Source organism: Pollachius pollachius (genome assembly GCF_949987615.1).
Source record: "Pollachius pollachius genome assembly, chromosome: 13".
NCBI lineage: Eukaryota > Metazoa > Chordata > Actinopteri > Gadiformes > Gadidae > Pollachius > Pollachius pollachius.
Window position 1 is genome coordinate 15,076,302 of NC_136946.1, and position 20,408 is coordinate 15,096,709.

General features: G+C 41.7%; 2 protein-coding genes across 3 annotated transcripts; both read right to left on the minus strand.

The window, feature by feature from the left end:
• Positions 1-253: 253 nt before the first annotated feature.
• On the minus strand, positions 254-10,524 carry grinaa (glutamate receptor, ionotropic, N-methyl D-aspartate-associated protein 1a (glutamate binding)). Its single transcript, XM_079749961.1, has 7 exons — positions 10,404-10,524; positions 3,914-4,335; positions 3,269-3,381; positions 2,873-3,073; positions 2,547-2,675; positions 2,084-2,227; positions 254-1,928 (listed from the first exon to the last, which is right to left on the minus strand). Exons 2-7 carry the CDS (start codon positions 4,296-4,298, stop codon positions 1,779-1,781), a joined length of 1,122 nt encoding a protein of 373 aa, XP_079606087.1. The 5' UTR covers positions 4,299-4,335; positions 10,404-10,524; the 3' UTR covers positions 254-1,778.
• Positions 10,525-10,722: 198 nt separating this feature from the next.
• mapk15 (mitogen-activated protein kinase 15) lies at positions 10,723-20,133 on the minus strand. 2 transcript variants are annotated; one of them, XM_079749580.1, is made up of 14 exons: positions 19,526-20,133; positions 18,219-18,317; positions 17,484-17,513; positions 16,930-17,020; positions 16,216-16,346; positions 15,620-15,786; positions 15,109-15,248; positions 14,947-15,004; positions 14,452-14,589; positions 12,979-13,084; positions 12,390-12,783; positions 12,097-12,224; positions 11,757-11,912; positions 10,723-11,513 (listed from the first exon to the last, which is right to left on the minus strand). In XM_079749580.1, exons 1-14 carry the CDS (start codon positions 19,613-19,615, stop codon positions 11,334-11,336), a joined length of 1,908 nt encoding a protein of 635 aa, XP_079605706.1. In that variant the 5' UTR covers positions 19,616-20,133; the 3' UTR covers positions 10,723-11,333. The 2 variants fall into 2 exon arrangements, with proteins under 2 accessions (XP_079605706.1, XP_079605707.1); XM_079749581.1 differs by adding an exon at positions 16,581-16,705 and having other exon boundaries at positions 17,484-18,317; positions 19,526-19,574.
• Positions 20,134-20,408: the final 275 nt, after the last annotated feature.

Sequence of the window (20,408 nt, forward strand, 5' to 3'; positions counted from 1 at the left end):
CCTATTAAAGAATATTAGTAGTGACTTATTCCTAAGGCATGTTTATAGACGTTGGGCAATCGTGTTAAAGGCAAAGGCAAAAGCCTTTTTTTTTTTCGAATTACTAGCCATAATAGACCTATATAAACCTTATAAAAACGTAAGTCACGCAAAGAAACAGATGCATGTGACATTAACATATTCTAATGTTTCAGCATAAAAAGAAAACCAAAGAGAGCATACATGAGACGTATGATTGTTTGTCTTTTAATGTAAAGCAAACAGCATTGTAGAGGAATACAATTTTAGTTTCGTTGCAAATATACAGACCCTACCAAGCTCCTAAGTACTATACACGTCAAAGCACTAAGAAGTTTTATATACACACGATTGGAAACACAAGTTAAAAATATACAGGCCTCTCAGCAATAATTCTGAAATACGGTTCCCCTTCCAAAATAATCATAAATGTGCATTAGCACATGCAAATATGATGAAAGGTTCATGCAACAGCTAGAAAAAACCCAAGACTTTTTAAAATAAATCTTTATTATACCATTCATGTTATGAATTATGCATACTTATTCTCAATTATCAATATTTATTAGCCATTCAATTTTGAGAAATTAAACATTTTAAGTATTGACATGCTTAACTCCACAGGTCTTAAAATGACCTAACATTTTTAGATACATACTCTTCAGAATTGGGCAATTAGTTTCATTTTGCTTAGATTATTCTTCCAGTGAATATCTCTTTCTTCTATCTCAATAAATAGTTGTTAGAGTAATTCCAACATATCCTTCCATTAGGTTTTTGGATTGACAAGTGACATATAGCTGCACTAGGCTGGTATTAATATCAATACTTCCAATATTTCACATTACTTGTAAGGGAAAAATACAGCACTCCATTTTACTATACAATTCAACACCATATAAGTTAGCAAGGGAGAGCAAACAATATATTAAAAATAATTTATAAAACAGCCTAGTCTAATTATATTTAAAGGAATGAACTTTCAAGCGACACACTTCTCTTCTCTGGAAGGACATGTGTACTGTGACAAAATGTGTGTGAAGACATCAAAAACTAAACTTCTTCCTTTAACTTCCTGATGAGTTCTGTCTCTTTACTAGGTGAAGACAAGTCGCGGTCTCAGAATGCAAGCTGCCAAGCACCATAAGCCTTGAGACTCATTCAGCAGAAAACCATGTTAGGGACATTGGCATCATATAGTTACACAGTTGGACTATTTACAGCTACCTAACAAGCAGACTAGGAAAGGCGGGAGGATCGAGACAATCAGAACACAATTTCAGATGTGTTTAACATTGCCATGCACTAACTTTACCTTAACGGGATTAATTTGGGAAGATGTATCTTTAGCAATAGCTCCTTTCCAGTCAAGGCTAGTCTGCATGGGATTCTCTCCAACTGCAGTGCCACACACACACATTATATATACACACACATATACGGTGTGTGTGTGTGTGTGTGTGTGTGTGTGTGTGTATCGAAGTTCCCTAGCTGTATTAATAAAACAGGAGACAGCTAGTGGTACAGCAGGTATCATAGTGGCCTGTTACATTTGTCAGGTATTACTGCTTTTACATCTGCATTCATAAAAGGCTGCATCAGCCCAATATATCAGCTTCAAGAAGTGAAAATAAATGTGGAGAAAACCGACAAAACATACAACAAACAGGTGTTAAAGAGATCGGGCATAATAGCATCATTCACTGTTGCGGAAACCCACTCTCCCACTTCCTTCAGACATTCCCACTAATTGGGCACTCTCAATCACGGGAGCGTCCCACGATAGCCAGGATGTAGAGGAAGATGTTGATGATGTCTGTGTAAAGGTTGAGGGCTGCGAAAATGTACTCCTCTGGACTCAGGGCCATCTTCTTATTACCTAGAAGCAGCTGGGTGTCCACAGCCAGGAACTGCAGCAGAAAATGTTATGTTAGTGAAAGTGGAAGAGATCTTTTATATATCCAAAACAGAGACAAGAAATTACATTGTATTAGGGTTCCAGCTCCCTTGAAACACAGGGAAGCATTGTGGTTAACGCAGCACCATAAATGAGGAAGACACTCACGCAGGTGAACAGAAGGGCCCCCAAGGATGCATAGACGATGTCAAGGATCCTGTTGCGAATGAAGATGCAGAGGAAGGAGAAGACCAGGAGAACTATCAGGCAGACAAAGAGCACGCCGCGGCAGGAAGTGAAGTCATACTTGCTCTGTGGTGGGGAAAGGGTTAGAGAAGAGCGAGAAAAACAGAATGTCTTTAGTTAACAGTTAGCCCGGATTAGGAGGCAAAGCTGACTACTAACATCCAAATTAACATGTTTTTCAAAAGTTTGTGTGAGTGAATGACTCTGTGAACAGAGAATGATTTGGAGACTTCTCTGCAGCTTCTGCTAGTTCTGTTGCATCAAAATCCCACGCAACTTTTAACATTAAACTGTTATAAGTAGTCTAAACTGTTTATTCACTAGCCAAAGCAACACATCCTTGTCGCTTTGGATCCTATCTTTACATGGCTTTTTGTCTACTGACCTGCAGTGAGAAGACGACAACCGTGAAGCAGACCACAGCAGTGATGCCCACAGCCATGATGACGGTGTCCGTGTTGTAGAAGCTTGCGATCATGCCCACCATGTATGACAGGCTAAGGGTCAAGATGGACTGAAAAAGAGACGGAGAATGTCAGTAACAAAACGCTTTCTAAAGTTCTTTATGCAAAAATGTATAGACCTGTATTAGAAGTTTAAAGCAAAAGGACAATCGCTTTTTTATTCTACATTTAAATCAGCAATTCGTTAAGAACTCTGCTCTAACGAAGCCATATACACACACAGATTTCCACAGATTCAGGGTCCTACCAGGGCGACCAGGTTCCAGGGGTGCTTGCGGCGGAAGTCTCCGCAGCAGCTGAGCACGATGAGAGACACGACGAAAACGGCGTACGACGCATAGTACGTCCAGGGGTTATGGCGAACAAACAGCTTAGCTTCGTCGACGAAGGTAAATACGGCCACAAAGGAGAATGTGACCGTCAGCTGCACTGTGAGGACCATAAAGACCTGGCAGAGATTGAGAAAGGGGGAACCAGCAGGATTAAAGGCAGGTTCTGAAGCTCAAAATTGTCATTCATTGCATTTGTGCATTTGCATGATTTAAGGAGGGCAGCATGTTAGTAATTAACCACAAGTGATCACTTTGATAGGGAATTGGCTTGGGGCTCATGATTAGGAGAAAAATGGCCATCATTATCATACCTTGCGGATGAAAGCTTGACGAATGGTCTTGTCCTCAAAGCCAGAGTTGGTGAAGTCTTCATTGTCGTAGTAAGATGGGGGCACATCCCCGTAGACAGGGACTCCCAATGGTCCTGAAGAAAAAGAGCAAAATCAATAGCAGATAAATCAAAATGTACAAACACACACACACACACACACACACACACACACACACACACACACACACACACACACACACACACACACACACACACACACACACACACACACACACACAAACAAAGAATGAAAGCCCAATCATAGTGTGTATCAATTCACTGCCTGTAAACGTAGCAGGTGGAGAAAACTGCTGCAGAATCAAGTTCTTTTTAAGTTACAAGTTAAGTTTTGAATACAATCCCCGGCAGGACGGGTGCTATTTACCCCGTGATAAATCAGGCGCTATTGTGGAGGACGGATCTTCCCCAAATAAGCACAGACATTATAAAAATATTTATGTTATTACATATTTTTCATAAAAACAAAACAAAACAATATCTAAATACTGAATTGAGCATAACAATAATGTTTTCTTACCATTGCATTTGGGAGATATTTTCGAGAAAAGACCTGTTATCTAACCAAATTGTCGACAAGAAGACCTATGGAAGTCCGTCTACTTACCGCCCGAGTGGGTGAGCGGCTGTTGGGGGCTGTTCTGGTACGGTAGGGAAGAGCCCTCTGCGTAGGGAACCTGGGCATCTGGGACAAAACCAGGGCCGGGCTGCGGGTAGGCTTGTGGCCCGTAGCCGGCCTGCGGGTAGGCTTGTGGCCCGTAGCCGGGCTGTGGGTAGCCTTGCTGCCCGTAGCCGGCCTGTGGGTAGCCAGGCTGGCCCTGGACGGCCTGTGGGTATCCGAGCTGCCCAGTAGCGGGAGGAAAAGCTCCAATAGTTGCCTGGTTGTAATTGGGAGGGGGCATGCCAAAGCCAGGCTGGTTGGGCCCGTAGACGTCGTGATGGAGTGGGTTGGTCTCCCCCATGCCGGGGTAGCCACTCTTATCCTGGGACATGATGTAGTGGTATGCTAACTTGTCTCGGGCTGGTTGTCTGTGCGAACGAGGGAAAATAGGGCACAGGAGGGATTATTGGCTTTTTATTCCTTGTTACAAAACAACCAGTCGCGCCACACCTTGCGGTTTGGCTGCAAATTAGAAGAAACTATATACAGTCGCTACTGATTTGTTACCAAACTGTTTTATTACTTAATAAATTCTGCTAAGATTGGATTACCAAATGACCAAACAGATGTTTTTCTCTACTTAAAATGTAATAAATAACCGTAATAAATAACAAAGGTCTTCAGATACTTCAAGCTCACATTTACACAGCTAAAGATGAAATGCATCCATTTAATAGGAGATGGATTTCTTTTGCTCTTTAGCCATTCCTAACCTTGAATGGAAATAGTGAGCCGTTATCAAAAGATAAAAAAAATGAATGCATACATTCTACCACCAAACATGTATCTCATCTTCCACTTATACAAATATAAACCCTTTCTGACAAGCACTACAGGACATAGTAGTAAAAGGAAGACCTAAATGTACTCTTTCAGGTTGCCATGTGGCCAGATTGTGCTTAGTTAACCAAATGCATTATTGATTTGCCTTGTTTGTCTGGTCATACAGTAATAAGATCACTTGGCCGCTAGCGTCCTACTGGGCTTCCCCTTACAAAGATTAATAAATTAACTGATTCTATGGTGAGCTTTCAAAACAGGAACTAGCTGTGCACGTCGTAAGGCATGGGCATGCGGATATGTTGCTGGTGTTCTTCTGATGTATGGTAAGGGAGTTTGTCGGAACCAATTCTTCAAAATACTTCAAAACGTTTTATATTTGGATACATAAGGCTCCCAATGAACTCCTTATCTGGTGGTAAAATGGTGGAGAACACACAGCCACATGTGAGGCTTCAAATTGCTTCAGAAATGGGTCACGTCACAGATGCACACTCATGTTTTCATACAGTTAGCAGGTGGTAGAGAAGGAGAGCAAAACACTACATATAATCACTGAAGCTCAAATGAAGAGCTGAAGTAAACAGAATGACTGGTTTATGATTGGTTTGCCCAGTGATATGAAAACTTCGCTGAGTGAATCAATTTATCAGCATTGATGGGAGCTCAAGCAACAGGCTGAAGTGCAGAAAGCCGCCATACAAAGGATGATTATGTCACTACAGAAATAGCACTTTTACCTCTCTCATGCTCTGCTTTAGTAGGTCACACTAAATGGAAGTGTAATGATTATGTAACAATCCTCTAAATCTGCGATGGGTGAACGGATCCAAAATAGGTCTCTAGTAAACCATCTCTCCCATGGAAATCACCATGACAAAACAGCTAAGGATGATAACTGGCCAGCACAGCAACACTAGTCCCGAATAGTCCGACTCAGCACTATATACACTTTATCTTTATCGGTTCTCAAAAACATTACATAGATCCTCTTAGGAGTCAGACCACTTCCTGCTATCCTAGCAACAATAGTATAACAAGGAGGAGCACAGGTAGTACAGCAACAATTTTGCTCTTTGTCTAGATCAGCATTACTCATTGCGCTGCTCGCAAGCCACATGCGGCTCGCCAAGCCTCTATTTGCGGCTCGCATGGCGGTAAAAATATACAGTGATATGATCATGCAGTGAATACAGATATTTAAAAAAACAATACAAACAATTATTTAAAAAATAAATCAACAGCGGCATTAAAAGGTGGAAATATAACCTTGTCTAGAAAATATTTTTAAACTTGCTCGGCTCTACGCTGACAGCGGGGTTGCCAGATTGGCGGTTTTCCTGCATAACAAGAGAGAATGTGCTCTTTGGATGGACTTATTCTTATTAACTTATTCTTCAATAGCTTCCATGTTATGTGACCCAGTGTCTCCACATTATTCCAGAAAATAGCACACAGTCACACAAGTCTTAATTTTCCTCTTAAAGTGCACCAGATTGATGCATTCCAGGTTAAAAGGTACCAAATTTTCTTCCGGGGGAGCACGCCCCCGGACCCCGCTAAGGACCGGGTTCCCTCCACAGTTTCACAAAATTCTGTGGGAAACACTGCTTCAGGGAGGACATATTATTAAGCAGGCATACTTATTTATGACTGGATTTATAGCTTTTGATACTTTGCGGTAAAAATGGCTCTCCTGTTGACGTCGTCCTGTCAGTGCGGCTCTCCTGAAAAAAATAGTGAATACCACTGGTCTAGATCATGTATTTCTCCATCAAAGGATCGGTCAGGGATATTCATTTGCAAAGTTCAAGATGTGGGAAATGTCTAAAGTGTTTAAAGCCTAGAGAGCCTAAATGTACGTTCAAACCAAAAGCTATAAATAGTTTAGAGCGATAAACGCCCATTCACTTTTTAATAGACATGGGCGATAAAGCGATAGGAGCAGAACGCTTGAGCGATAGCTTTAAAGATGTAAAGCTGTAAATGAGAGTTGAAAACAGCTCAACTCTCCTCTATGCAAATGAGCTAGTAGCGTTTCGGTTGTAAATGACCACCAGCCAATCGGAATGTAGAGGTCTCTCGCCGGCGTGGGTCCCAGTAAACATACGCGCAAGAGCGATATGAGCGGTAAATATTTTTGACAGCGTTGCATTGGTTTGCATGTTTTGAACGTACAGTGAGTCTCAGTGGGTTAAGAAAAGGGGAAAAAAAAAGCTCCATATTCAACATGTCAGCAGCAGATCCGACCACAAGAAAAGGCCACCAAAAGTATGTCACTTACTCTCCCTTTGAAAAGGTTTTTAGGTTAAATAATTGTTTCTACTGGCTGTAGCCTAATGATATCTAACCTTTTATGATGCTGTTGCATCAGTGCCCTCTTAATAGCTAGCCATTTATTTGGATATGAAAATAAGTGACAAAATGAAAGTAAGTCGATCACTTCTCTATCAAGGCCTGGACTGATCTAATCAATTTCCTACATGCACCAGTCTGTGAATCAGCCCCTGAGACTAAGCGGCCGATTAACCCTAACCCTATGAGTGAATCAGGTGACTTTAAAACCATGTGAGCAACAGAAAATAATTAGACCCATGATTGTCATGGTAGCAAGGTTTGAAGAAGAAATAACATCTTCAACCCAGTGTCAGACAGAGAGAGAAGATCATTTGTGTGATCTCAACAGTACCGGGTCCAGTTTTGTAATAGTAATAATACTTCATCAAACACTTAGACGTCATCATTTCTCTACATTACCCAGAACTACCAACAATACCCCTTTTCAACATCATGAGGCAACATTCTGTAAATGATATACATATAAATGTGAATCAAATGCATTATAGCGATTATAACAATGTATAACAGGCTTGATTATTAATTCTGAGAGCTAGGTCAACACTTGGGGTAGAAAATTCGACAGCCCCTTTGTGACAATGGTCGCGGGTTTAGATAGCTGGTGACTCCACTCGGATAGGTAGCCTGGCAAAGCTGACTTTAGCTTACCCAGTGGTGCATTCTATAACACTCAATGGCAGTTTTTCCGTGCTGGATTTCGATCCTCCTTCAACCCCTTGCTCTCGGGGGAAAACACAAAGTCTACCAGGCTTTAACTTTGAGCCTTGTTCCTACTAGGAAGAAGGCAAAAATGAATGTCTTTCTAGCCATAGGAGGATCACAAAAATGTAATATGCTGAGTCCAGTTGCTGCTACAGCGATTTGAAGAAATACACTCCTAATTAATCCCATTGTAACTTTGTCTCTGTGTGACATAGTAGCATCTAGATAAATCAAGTTCAGCCGCAGCAAAGTGAAATATACAAACAATAAACCAGGACCTGGGGTGCGTTGTACAGCCCCAATAGCAGGCTGTAATATTCCTTCAATGGTTGACTTGCTATATGCCCTAATTGTATATACTAGTTGCAAAACCCCCCTCAGCCAGGTCAGGAGATAAATCAAACCAGCTCAGCCTCCTCATATTTGACAACATTTATTTTTTCATCTGAATAAAGTGAGCGCTTAGTCAGTGGATACTATAACATATACTATAATACCAATCATATAAAATAGACATGCATACTTAAAGAGAGACATCTCATGGTTGATACCAAAATTTATCCCTTTGGCAGTGGTTTCACTTCTATAGTAGAAGCACATTGATGCCGCCATTGCCAGAGATTGAACTGCCAGTCACAGGCAATATTTAGCACAAAAATGGCTTACATACAAAATCATTTTAATAGATAATAGCTCCCAATTTTTTCCAGAAAGTCTCTGTGCTGCTTATGGGACAAACAAATAGGCTTTATAAACAAGAACAACAATGTCAAAACAGGCATCTTAGCTATCGCTAGTGTCTGGATATTAGATACTGCCTCAGAACTGTGACCAAAAACTCCTTATGTGGCTTGGGAAAGCAATCTCTAGAAAAGAAGAGCAGAAACAACTGCATGTGTCATAGCTTAGGTCTATATCCGTTTCCTCACTAGCTGATTTGAATCCATTGCTCAAAACATTGATGCCTTTATTGACTGTAGTAAAAGGTCAAGGTGGTTTTAAGGCTGCGTGCGTTGTAGTTATTCTAATGTCACAGGACCAAGAGCTCTTAGTTGTTGTTGTTGCAACGCTATGTTTTAAATGCAAATATTGTCTATTTCTACTCCTTCTGGCTTAGCCTTCTACACAACATGTTAGCAGAGATATCTCTGCTTCGCCCTGAAGACTTGTTCTTGATCCTCCATGCCACCTTCATTTATTATAAAGCAAGAAGTAATTCACAGACTCTGTATCAGACTCTGTATAAGCAACCGTATTATAAACATGGCTCAAATGTGAAAGAACATAACACCCTCCATGCGATTATTAAATAATCAGATATGTATTCAATATCATATGGATACTAAGGGCATCTCTGGTCTTAGCATTGGATCTTAACATGGGGCCTTAGAACATGGCACTCTAAACTGTTTTTGGCCAGCGACTGCAGAAGTCCGGCAGAACCCAGACCCCGTGCTGGCAGGTCAGCAGCCATGTCACAACGACGAGACAACCCGGCTCAGCCCACAGGCGGCCACAACAAAAAAACAAGTTAGCTAGGATCACCTTACCACAGCGCGCAGTACAAAGATACAGGATGACCATGGCTTGGTTACTAGGGTATGTGCAGTATCCACATTGGTTTCAGCTTATTGACAGCCGAAACATTCAGTCTAGTAAAGAGATCTTTCAATTAATTAGTGAAGAATATATCAGTATAGCAGAGCCAGAAGGAATGGATAGATTACACTAGGCAGTGTATTTTTGGGGGGGTTCCACTACACTCACATTATGATATATTGTAAACAAGGAACAAACAAGTGACTTATAACTATTATTATATAATGCTCATGAATGTCCTAAGGTTCAACATTACATTTATTTATAGATAAAGTATAGCCCTATATGATACAATCAATTGCATTTTTACTTATGATTTGAATGTGTCTTTACTTATTCGGTGATTCGATCAATTTTAATCAAGCTTAAATCATGCTACATTTGCAGTGTGGTCAGTTCAAATGTAACACTTTTTTTGAATAGCACACAAAACAGGCCCCATAATAAACTGTTGCCTAACCAGGTCCCCGTCCATTCCAGCACACCTGCTAGGCCTCTGCGGTGAGAAATATCTGGACTGGTTAACAGCAATATCCAGCTTGATATATTTTGAAACAGAAACAACAGCGAGTGAGAAAGAAAATGGATGCACAAATACATTTGGCAAAAGATATGGGTCTTGTGATGATTGATATTAAGCCCCCCCCCCCCATACCGCACCCCGCCAGCCAGGGACGGACGGAAGCTAGATATTCGCTCGGTTTAGACAAGAACAAAGACATAGATGCCCAACTGACTTTTTGAAACGTTGTGTCAATATTAACATACGGATAATAGCTAATTCTCCCAAAAAAATTGTTATATATCACCTTCTATTTTGCTAAATAGCTTGATAACTCATTGACAGGCAACCCCGTTATGTGTTGCTAACCAACCCAGTGTGAAGCCCACCGCCGTCGCCTGTGTCGCAAAGAAGCTTGTTTTATAACGAGTCATTCCCTTCAGCAATCATTCTATAAAAACAAGGTGTTTACTCATAAACAACCGAGATGCTTACCGTTTTCTTCCGCAGTTCGTCGACCGTGCCAATTTCTTATAAACACATATATTTATTAATAAAGTAGCCGCCGAAATAAGGTTGCGCACAGGAATGGCGAGCGCTGCAGATCGGAGGAGTGGGTCAGGAGCTGCGCGTAACCCCTGACGTCACCTCAAAATGTTGTCACGTGGTTTATGGGAATCTCCGAAGTCTTTTAACAATAAATTAAACACATTCATTAAATAGCCGTCCGTCATAATGACGCAGCTTTATTTTTCCTGTCTAGATTATGTTATTGCAATACATACAAAACAAACATGGCATGCCGAAGTAGAGTGGCAGACTTACTCTTAAAGAGCTCATTTATTTAAAGAAAATTATATTTATAATATCAATATCAATAAAAAGGCACAATACTCGTGTATATGCAATCATTTATAAAATATTGACATGGAATAAGTTTGATTGGTTTATTAAAATAAAGTGTGCATGTGCACCTTACAGTGTGCACTGTATATGTAACATCTTCATGAACTACCAAAATAGTATTTATTAAAACGTTCTTTTAATTCCAAATAATATAAATTAAACTAGAAAATGTGCATAATGATATTTTTGGAGAACATAGACACTCATCTATGATAGATATTTTTTTAAACAAAATATTTTCAAAGTCTTACAAAATGACACTGATTTCACGAATACGCCAGCACAAGGCCACAAAACGCGTTGCATTCTACGTAAACTACAGCTCACCAGGCTTTTGCACAGAAATATGTCCAGGGGTCTAGCATTAAAATATAATATTCTCTCTCTTTAATTTACTTATTACAGAGTTAGATCAGGTCACTTGTGTGAATGATGAAACGTTGCATAAGTGCCCCCCCCCCCATGGTAAATGGGTTCTGGGTACTTCTGGCAGCAGTCTGCTTTGGGTGGACGCGTTCCTTAAGGATGGCTCCGTAACAGGTTGTCCAGCTGGGTCTTGTTGATGGTGCCGTACGCCTGAGAATAGCTGCCCAGCTTGGCCCGGGGGTCTCCGGCGCCCGACACATTGGAGGTGGTCTGGAAGACCTTCTTGCTGAACCGATGGGCGGGCCGGGCCTCCCGAGCCTGGGAACGCTGGTTCTGGAGGGAACACGTGGAAACAAAGTAATCATTTGAAGAAGGACAAGTCTACGTTTATTTAAATTTTAAAAAAAGAAGCGAAGAACTAAAGAAAATTGTTTTTCTGGTATTCATTAAAGACGATAAACAGCACGCAAAAAAAACTGATCAGCGACTGATCGGTGATATTATAAAAGATTGCTGGTTTCACAGAGGACTGCAGTTTCCGAATATTAAGAACACACAGTCCAGAGGTTAACGGACCAGTCGCGCCGTGGTGACACATAACCCTGAGTGGGCGGAGGGGGGCTCCTCCCGGCGGACCAGAGGGTTGTTCTGCGCCTGGGTCAGGGCCAGGGAGAAGGAGCGCGTGTGGACCACCGCCGCGGGCCCACCCTGGTGGAGGTCCAGCTCGGTCATCTGGGGCGAGAGCAAAGACATAGAACAGACACAGGGAAACCATTTGGTTTAAAAAGGGACGATTATGTATAGAGGAGCGTTTGGGCTTCGGAATTATGGTTATCAGAAGGTGATTAGAGAGGTGATTCAAATTGAAGGAAGGATAGATAACATGAATGAAGACCCAAACGATGCCGTTGCTTACTGTGATGGCGTTGGGGCTCTCCGCCGAGGCGGCGCTGTCAGAGCCGGGCTGGTGTGAAGGCCTCCTGCCGGTGGCCCCTGGGGAGCCGTAGAAGTGGGGAGGGCCTCCTGGACTCTTTACAAAACCATCTGAGCCAGGAACAACCAATCAGGCAAAAGGGGCTCAGAAGGCGTCACTATGTTATATGCATTAAAGCTATCAATTATATTGTTTTACTGATACTAAGTACTCAAAAGATACAGGCTGGCATGCATCATAAACGCACATGCATGCTTATTTGGATTCATACGTACTAGGCGCATGCGTGATGGGGTTGTATGTAAGCTGCCTCGTCTCCTGGGCAGATGTTGGACTCGTCTGCTTGGCCGTCTGCCGGAGGGCTGCATGTGCCGCTCTGGTTTTGGGGACTTCGGATTCGGCCGGCACATCGCCCGCACCGTCCCCATTCCCGTCTAGACTTTTCTCCTCCGGGTCGCTGTGTCCCTCTCCATCGATGGTGACCGGCTCCTTTTCTCCCTTCTCCTCGGCCGCTGGGTTTGTTTCAGTGGGGTTGTCTTTGACCCCAGCGACAGTGGCGCCCAGGGCTGAGCCGGCCCCCGATCCTGCTGTGCGCGAGCTGGTGCTCTCTATCTGCTTTGGCTGGGTCGGTTTGGGAAGCCAGCGAGTGGTCCTTCTCTCCAAAATCATCTTTTATTGCAAAGCAAAAGAGTAGCTTTTCAAAAGAGGGTTGCCAAGGGTTGTGACATTTGCAAAAAAGGAACATGGCAACGATTTCAAACACAACACATAAGTGGATGTAACATCTGCCCTTGTATGGGTCTTACTGTGGTAACACCACATCTCCATGCAATGTCTCATGAGCATCTGCAGTGTGGTGCATACCTCGTACAGCTTGTTGCGATATTGGACCACAGATAATTGCGTGTCGTCCCCCACCGACAGCACCACACTATAGCCCAGCGCCGGCTCCTTGAGCGGGTTATGGAACCTTCCAGAAAGAGAAAACAACTTTTAAGAAAACAACGTTTCAGGAACTCGGGAAAATAATAACTTAATCACAAAAAACCTTGAATGACATTTATAGTGTGAGGAGAAGAGAAGTGAAAATAAGGGTATTATATTGTATTAACCTTGACCTAGAGATACCTCCCTTCCTCTATCGAAGATAAGATAGATGGCGTTTGCATTGCCATTGTAGCGACGAAGTCTGATACTAAGGCCATGCTAATCGACTGACTTCTATGTTGTGTTGATTCCTTTAACTGTCTTGCAGCCTTGCTTGCAGACTTGCAGACACATATCCGTTTCACACATAGTGTATTGCAGTTTAACTTGGCCTCGCCTGCCATGGCTGATATCAGCCATGACCAATCCTAAACTCTCCACGTTGGTCACTCCCACTCACCTTTGTTACCATTTTATTAACTACCCGCAATGCAAAGGTTTCCCTATAAGAATCTTGTTCACCCATTGTCTCACTGAATGCATCCTTGGTAAATTTGCTGGCTGTATCTTCCCATGATCATGCTCCAAAATGAAATCAAATATTTTGCTGGCCGAAGTCTCCTAAAAATAGGTTATTCTTCATCACCTACACTGTAACACTCTGATGTAAATTTACAGCAGAATTCTAACAGTAATCTACTGTATTTAGGTTTATAGTACAATGCTGTAAAACACAGCTCATTGTGGGAGTCGTGGGAATCGTTCAAGCTTTTTATCGGCCAATGTCAAAATTTACAGTCTTAGGAAAAAAACATTGGTGCCCATTCGATTAAACTCATACGGCGAGATAAGGGTTAGCTAATATTTAATTTAGGCGAGGGCTGCAAGCATCGCTCAACTATTGCTATGCTCTGGCTTTATTTGATTTTCTTTCTTTCTTATTCTCCATACATTTGGTACTACTTCTTAAAATGTTCACGTATAGACTCTATTCCACTTTTTAAATGTTCATATTAGCTTTTTCTCTCTCTCTCTGTCACTCTCTCTATACTGTATATATATTTTTTTTTTCCTGTTTTTTTTGCCGTTTATATGGCTAGAGGCTAGCTGCTTCTTACATATCTGGATTACTTCTGGTAGAAGCTAAGCGATATGTCATAGCAAAGACTCCAACGGTCCAACGGTACAAGCCTCATCATTTTGCTGCTAGTACATTACTGTAATATTACAGCGGCATGCAGTATGTTGAGATACAGCAATACTACTGTCAATAAACATTATCTTACTGGCAAAAGAACGATCTTTGCTTTTTATAATGCTGAGGTATAGCTATATAGCTACTGGGAAGCAACTGTCTGCACACACAGAAAGCTAGGCTGGGTACCAACTCTTCCCACCAGCTTCTGTTACCTGGCCACATAGGGGTGTTCAAGGGCCTGCTCGGCAGTGAGCCTCTTGTCTGGGTTGAACACCAGCAGGCGTTTGACGAGATCCAGGGCGTCGGGGGAAACAGCGGGCTGGAGGAGCTCTTCCAAAGGCACCTGGGGCCTGGAGGAGCAAACAAGGAGGCCAGAGAAGGGACACATTTTAGGATTTAGAAGACATTAATTAACAAAAGTTTTTACTGAACAAAAGAAGGGAAAACGCACTATAATACAATGTTGATATGGTAAAAAAAAATTATAATATGTATGTTAACACTAGTTAACGCAATTAGGGTACATTAATTAACCATCAGTGAACACGAATTCATGCAGATATAAGCATTAACAAACCGTGCTTATTATATATAATAATGCTTATTATATAACATTAACTAATGCATTTACTAATGTTCATTTACAGTGCTACACACACACACACACATGTAAATATATATATGCATAATATAATTGAACTTCTCACTTTAGCAGCATTCTCTGGATGACACTGGCACCATACTCAGACTTAATGGATTGAATGTCTGGAAGGGAAATATCATTGTACCAGTCAACTGAGAAACCAAATCAACTACTTATAATCAGATCAATGTTTGGATTATTCACAAATGCAAAGCAAATTGTGTACCCTCTGGGCTAGGATGAGCAATGGCACTGAGGATCTTCTCTATCTGGTTGATGGAGGACGTGCCGGGGAACAGAGCCTTCCCAAGCAGCATCTCCCCCAGGATACAGCCTATGCTCCACATGTCGATCCCTTTGGTGTACCTAAGACAGGAACACAGCGATTAACACTGTTTCTATCCATCTAACACACCTTGCTCAAGTCTGCATCAAAAAGGACTGATCAACCGTCATAGGACTTCGGGTCAGGATAGCGTAGTTGTCTTGTGTGTTTTGCCCCAAGAACAAAAGGGGCTGGGTTCGATCCCCGATCTTCAGTGTACCAATAGGCATGATGTTTAATGCCTGCTCCAAATGACAATTTCAGTTTAAGTTGCCTTCGAGAAAAAGTCAACAAAATGAGGATCATTATGTATTATTGTTGGACGCATACAACATGTTCTTCAATCTCCAACAGTAGGTGTGCATGAGCAGGGAGAATTCTTCAAAAGGGATATCAGAGAGGTTCTCAGCACCGTGAGGATCCCAGCAGGATCTCAGGAGCTCGGTACCAGCGCGTCGCCACGTATTCAGTCAGGGCCGGGTTCCCAGCATCCTCCTGCATCATCTGGCACAGCGACCTGGCCAGTCCAAAGTCACACAGCTTCACCGAACAGTCGGTGTCCAGCAAAATGTTGGAGGGCTGTTGGGCACAGAGACACAAGGCACAATACTTTAATTGATTTGACCATCCAAAAGTGAAGCCGCGGGATATGAACTGGTATAGGTCTTGCTTTTCAAATAAGGTACAAACTAATTCAAAGGTCTCCTGGTAAGAAAGAGTAATGGCGACAGAATAAACACACTGAATGCATGAAAGAATGAATGCAAGGTTCTCGAGCCAACTTGCGAAGCCAAGTCAGCAGCGCTTCCACCGATTGGCTGAACTCCACGACTGCAGAGTTTTAATGTCACTAAAACTGTAGAGCTCTTAGAGGCTCCATCTGCTAATCCAAATGGTTGCAATTTACTCAAGCTGAGCTGGATGATATGACCTACATGATTTTCTTACCTATAACGCAAAGTAGGAGTTAATGTTTACGCATAACTCCATTTCATTTGAGCAGCGTACCTTCTGGTCCCTGTGGATGACGTTTCCTGAGTGGAGGTATTTGGTGGCTTTGAGGAGCTGATACATGACGTAGCGCTTATGGACATCCTTCAATAGGCTTCCTTTCTTTATCACTGCATGTAGATCAGTGTCTAGTTGAAAACAAACCAGTCATGTCAATGTTTCATAGTCAGTATAGCAAAGTGAGAAGAAACCTAGCTGTTTCCTTTTTCTGGAACCATAACAAAAAACATACTTTGACTATGAATGTACTGACTGACTGGAGTTTGGTTTGATTACCAAAGGTGATCCATGGCCATTAATTGGCCAAAAGTATGCTAAAGCCTGAATACCAGAGAAGAGCAGAGAAAGGGCTGGAATCCAACCTGGTGGTTGTTGTGCCCCAACGAGGTAAATTGCATTGCAGGGCGAAAGTTTGAAATGCTGCGAGTCAGCATTTGGCACCATAGACTGTCAGATAAGGCTGCATCCTCAACCAAGTGTGTTTTCCCTGCAAATAGTCAATTTTGGTTCCTTTTTCAGGGGTATCAGCTGTTATGGGGACGTTAAGTCGTTCAGTATAAAGTTTGTGTAACGAATAAGCCGACTCAAATATAAAAATGTTTTCACAAAAAGGCACTGACTCATTCATTCGTACACAAACTCTTCTGGCTGTCATTCATAATAGTAACACAAAATACAAATATCTCTTGACTTTGAGGGAAATAAACCCACCCATGTGCTCGAAGATTAGGTAGATGTCCTTGTCGTTCTGTGCTCGGATGACATTGATGAGCTTGATGATGTTTGCGTGGTCCCCAAACTCCTGCAAACCAGAAATATTATGGCTTAGTGCTTGAACACACACACCCACACACACATACACACACACACACACACAGTTAATTTGACCCTTATGAGGGTACAAAGGTTTAGTAGACAAAAGGGAATGTTTTAGGATTAGTTGCGTAATGCTTATATGTTGTTGGGTTATAAAATAAATCTTGGTGACATAGATGTTGGATACTGAACAGGCGGAGGGCAAAGTAGTGTGAGTGTGTGTGTGTGTGTGTGTGTGTGTGTGTGTGTGTGTGTGTGTGTGTGTGTGTGTGTGTGTGTGTGTGTAATAGAGTTACAATGAGAGAGAGAGAGACAGAGATGACAGTTACCAACTAAACATATGTACAATTACACACAACTGATGTTGGACTTTTGATTTGATTGAGTTCATGCAAGTCTTTTTATAAACATTTCATCCATCATTCAAGATTCTCTTCTATTTTTCTTACCTGGAGGAACATGATTTCTCTGAATGTACGCTACAAAAAAAGCATGATAAACATTGTTGAATATCATCAGAAACATAAAAGTAATCTGTCTGCTATAACATATTTACACACTATTACACATTATTGTAAGCCTAGCATATTTATCTTAATAGGGTTATGGTTATATTGCTTCAATACAAAAGTCGTGCATAGTAATTGTGTGAAGAGACTGTTAAAAAGACTACAATTCACACGCATGTCTACATCGTTCGGTTAGTTCATGTTTGACCACACTAGGGTTGAGACAGTACACAACGGTAAACACAGAAGCCAGGCTTTATCAGCTCAGAAAATAGTACCACCCAACTCTCTGCTCTGGCCAACGTAGAGCTAGGAAAACAAGCCTCATCGCCACAGTTCACTTCTGTTTGAATTGAGGAATGGAGGCAGACAGGTTTGGCACAGCTGGCCACGACATAAAGGCGCTTGCACACAGTCCCAACAAAGAACCGCCCAGCTACAGAAGGCTGGCCGTGCTGGTTGGGGAAGTGTGCAAGCACCTTTAGAGATAGAGACATGATGACGTAAGAGGGTGCTACGTAGGTTAGGGACATGCCATATCTAAAACATCTGTTAATTGTCCCTTTATACACACACACACACACAGGCACGCACGCAAACACGCACGCACACGAACAACAACAATATGGGAAGTTTCAGTCTAACTGTATCACAAAAAATAACAGGTAAGAACACCTGGGCGTCCGTTCTGTTTCTGAAGGCGTCAAATATCTTCTTCACAGCAACAACCTCCCCAGTCTGTCTGTCTACAGCCTTCCACACGATGCCGTAGGCCTGTGTTGGAGAGGGTGAATAGGTGTTTTCATTGAGTTTGAAATCCACCAGGGAACAACACGTGCTAATAACATAAGCCTATGTGCACACAGGATTGTAAGCGTGTTATAATAAATGCATCTTTCAAATAGAATACACTGTTATTAATAAGTAATGTCCCATGTCAGCATGAATTATAGGGAGCAGTTAGGAAACCTTGGCTCCAATATTAGCGTGGGATTTACAATAAGGATGGGTCACACGTCACTCTGCTTGTTTGAATGGTGAGTGTTTGGTCATTCTTTAAATGTGTTGTTTTACAGCTTACTGTATATATGTACTGTAGGTGCTGCATATCTAACAGGCCTTTGGTTTGTTAACTGGGAAGTATTTATGCTCACAAAAAAAACCTTTGATTGTTTATCATTACCATGGCAACAAGTTATGCATAGTTAGAATATCTACAAATCCCATTCATTCAGTCATGCCTGTTACTATGCTCGTCTCAACCCATGCTACTTTTCGAGAAATAGAAACCTATTCCTCCCTTACATGCTGGGGCAGGCTCCAGCACCAATTAGAGAGTAGTCTTTTTTTTTATTTTTTTTTTACAAATTCAAACAATGAATCCTTCCTAATCGGTTCATGTTAAGCCTGTGTAGAACACACACACTAAGTAAGACCAGTTACATTGCCTCCAGCAGCAAACAGGTCTGATTATGTTCTTGCATGACCTCTCACAAGAGTGCTGCTTCAGGTGAGGCTTGTTAGCAAGTCCACATGACGTGACAGGTGCGGGCGAACACCTGATTATCAGCCCAACAATTGTTGACACAAAGCCAGTGGGTGACTTCTGTGTCTCTGTGGACTGCTCACGGAAAACATGTAATGGTTTATTACACAACAAGTGGGAGAAACATACTTCCTAAACATAACACTGGGCTTGAGACTGCGATCACAGTGCAACACAAATCTAGAGTAAGGAATTTGACATAAGATTGAGAGTGTACCTGGGCATTATAATGATAAATAATAATATTCATGGTTCATACATTATGGAGTATATTATGTCACTGACTCAATGTAACTTAAGCCGATTCTGTTCATTTAATCATCCGTCTGTTAAGGGCAGTTTGTTTTACTATTGACAGGGCTTTTTAAAGTAAAATGTATTATAGTCACCAATTATTATTAATTATAATGCCAAGTAAAAGTTATATTTCACTTACCCCTTTTCCAAGCCTCCTTTTGATTTCATATTTCAGGGAAATATGTTCCTCCACCTCCGATATGGTAATTTCTGCACCTTTATTGCTCATTTTGAGCGGTTTGAGGATGGATTTAGTTTAAAAAAGAAAATGCTCATGCATTAACTTCTCGCATTATCCCCTAAAAAATATAATCAAAACTGTGGTTTTTCCTTAGAGCAGATGACAAGTGATCGCAACTTGACTGTAGGATGTTGATGCAGCATTAGCTAGCTGTCAGAAGTGAATTCCCATGTTTGTCAAGTTACCACACTGAATAACAGAGTGGTGTCCCGTCATTGATTCCAGATGGGTTTGAATTGGCCACCGTGCACCGACATCAGGTCCGCTGTTGACTCCAGAGTAGCTGCTGTCGCGTCAGGTCCTGAATCACCAGCCAGTATCGAGCGATCGAAGCCAAGTTACATTGCCCTTAGATGACCAGAATTAACCCCAATATTGCATCTGAAAATGAGCAATACATTAGAGCTGCAGTAGTAAGTGTGAGCCTCACTGAGGGTTTGGATATTCTGCTCCTGGTAACCGCTGGATACTGAAAGTCGAATTAACGGAGCGTTTTGTGATTCTTTGTCGTCCTGGCGACAACTATGCAGCTGACTGTCACGCCCCTTCTTAAAGGAAGAGTCAAGTCCAACGAGCCGTCACTCATTACTCACACTCACATTACTCATATTTGCATACAATTACCCAAATTATATATGCATGTATATATACAGTATATACAATATAAATATAAGCTATATAGACATCTCTATCTATATCTATATATACATACATTGATATATATGTACTTGTTGTAAGTCGCTTTAGATAAAAGTGTCTGCTAAGTGCCCTAAATGTTAAA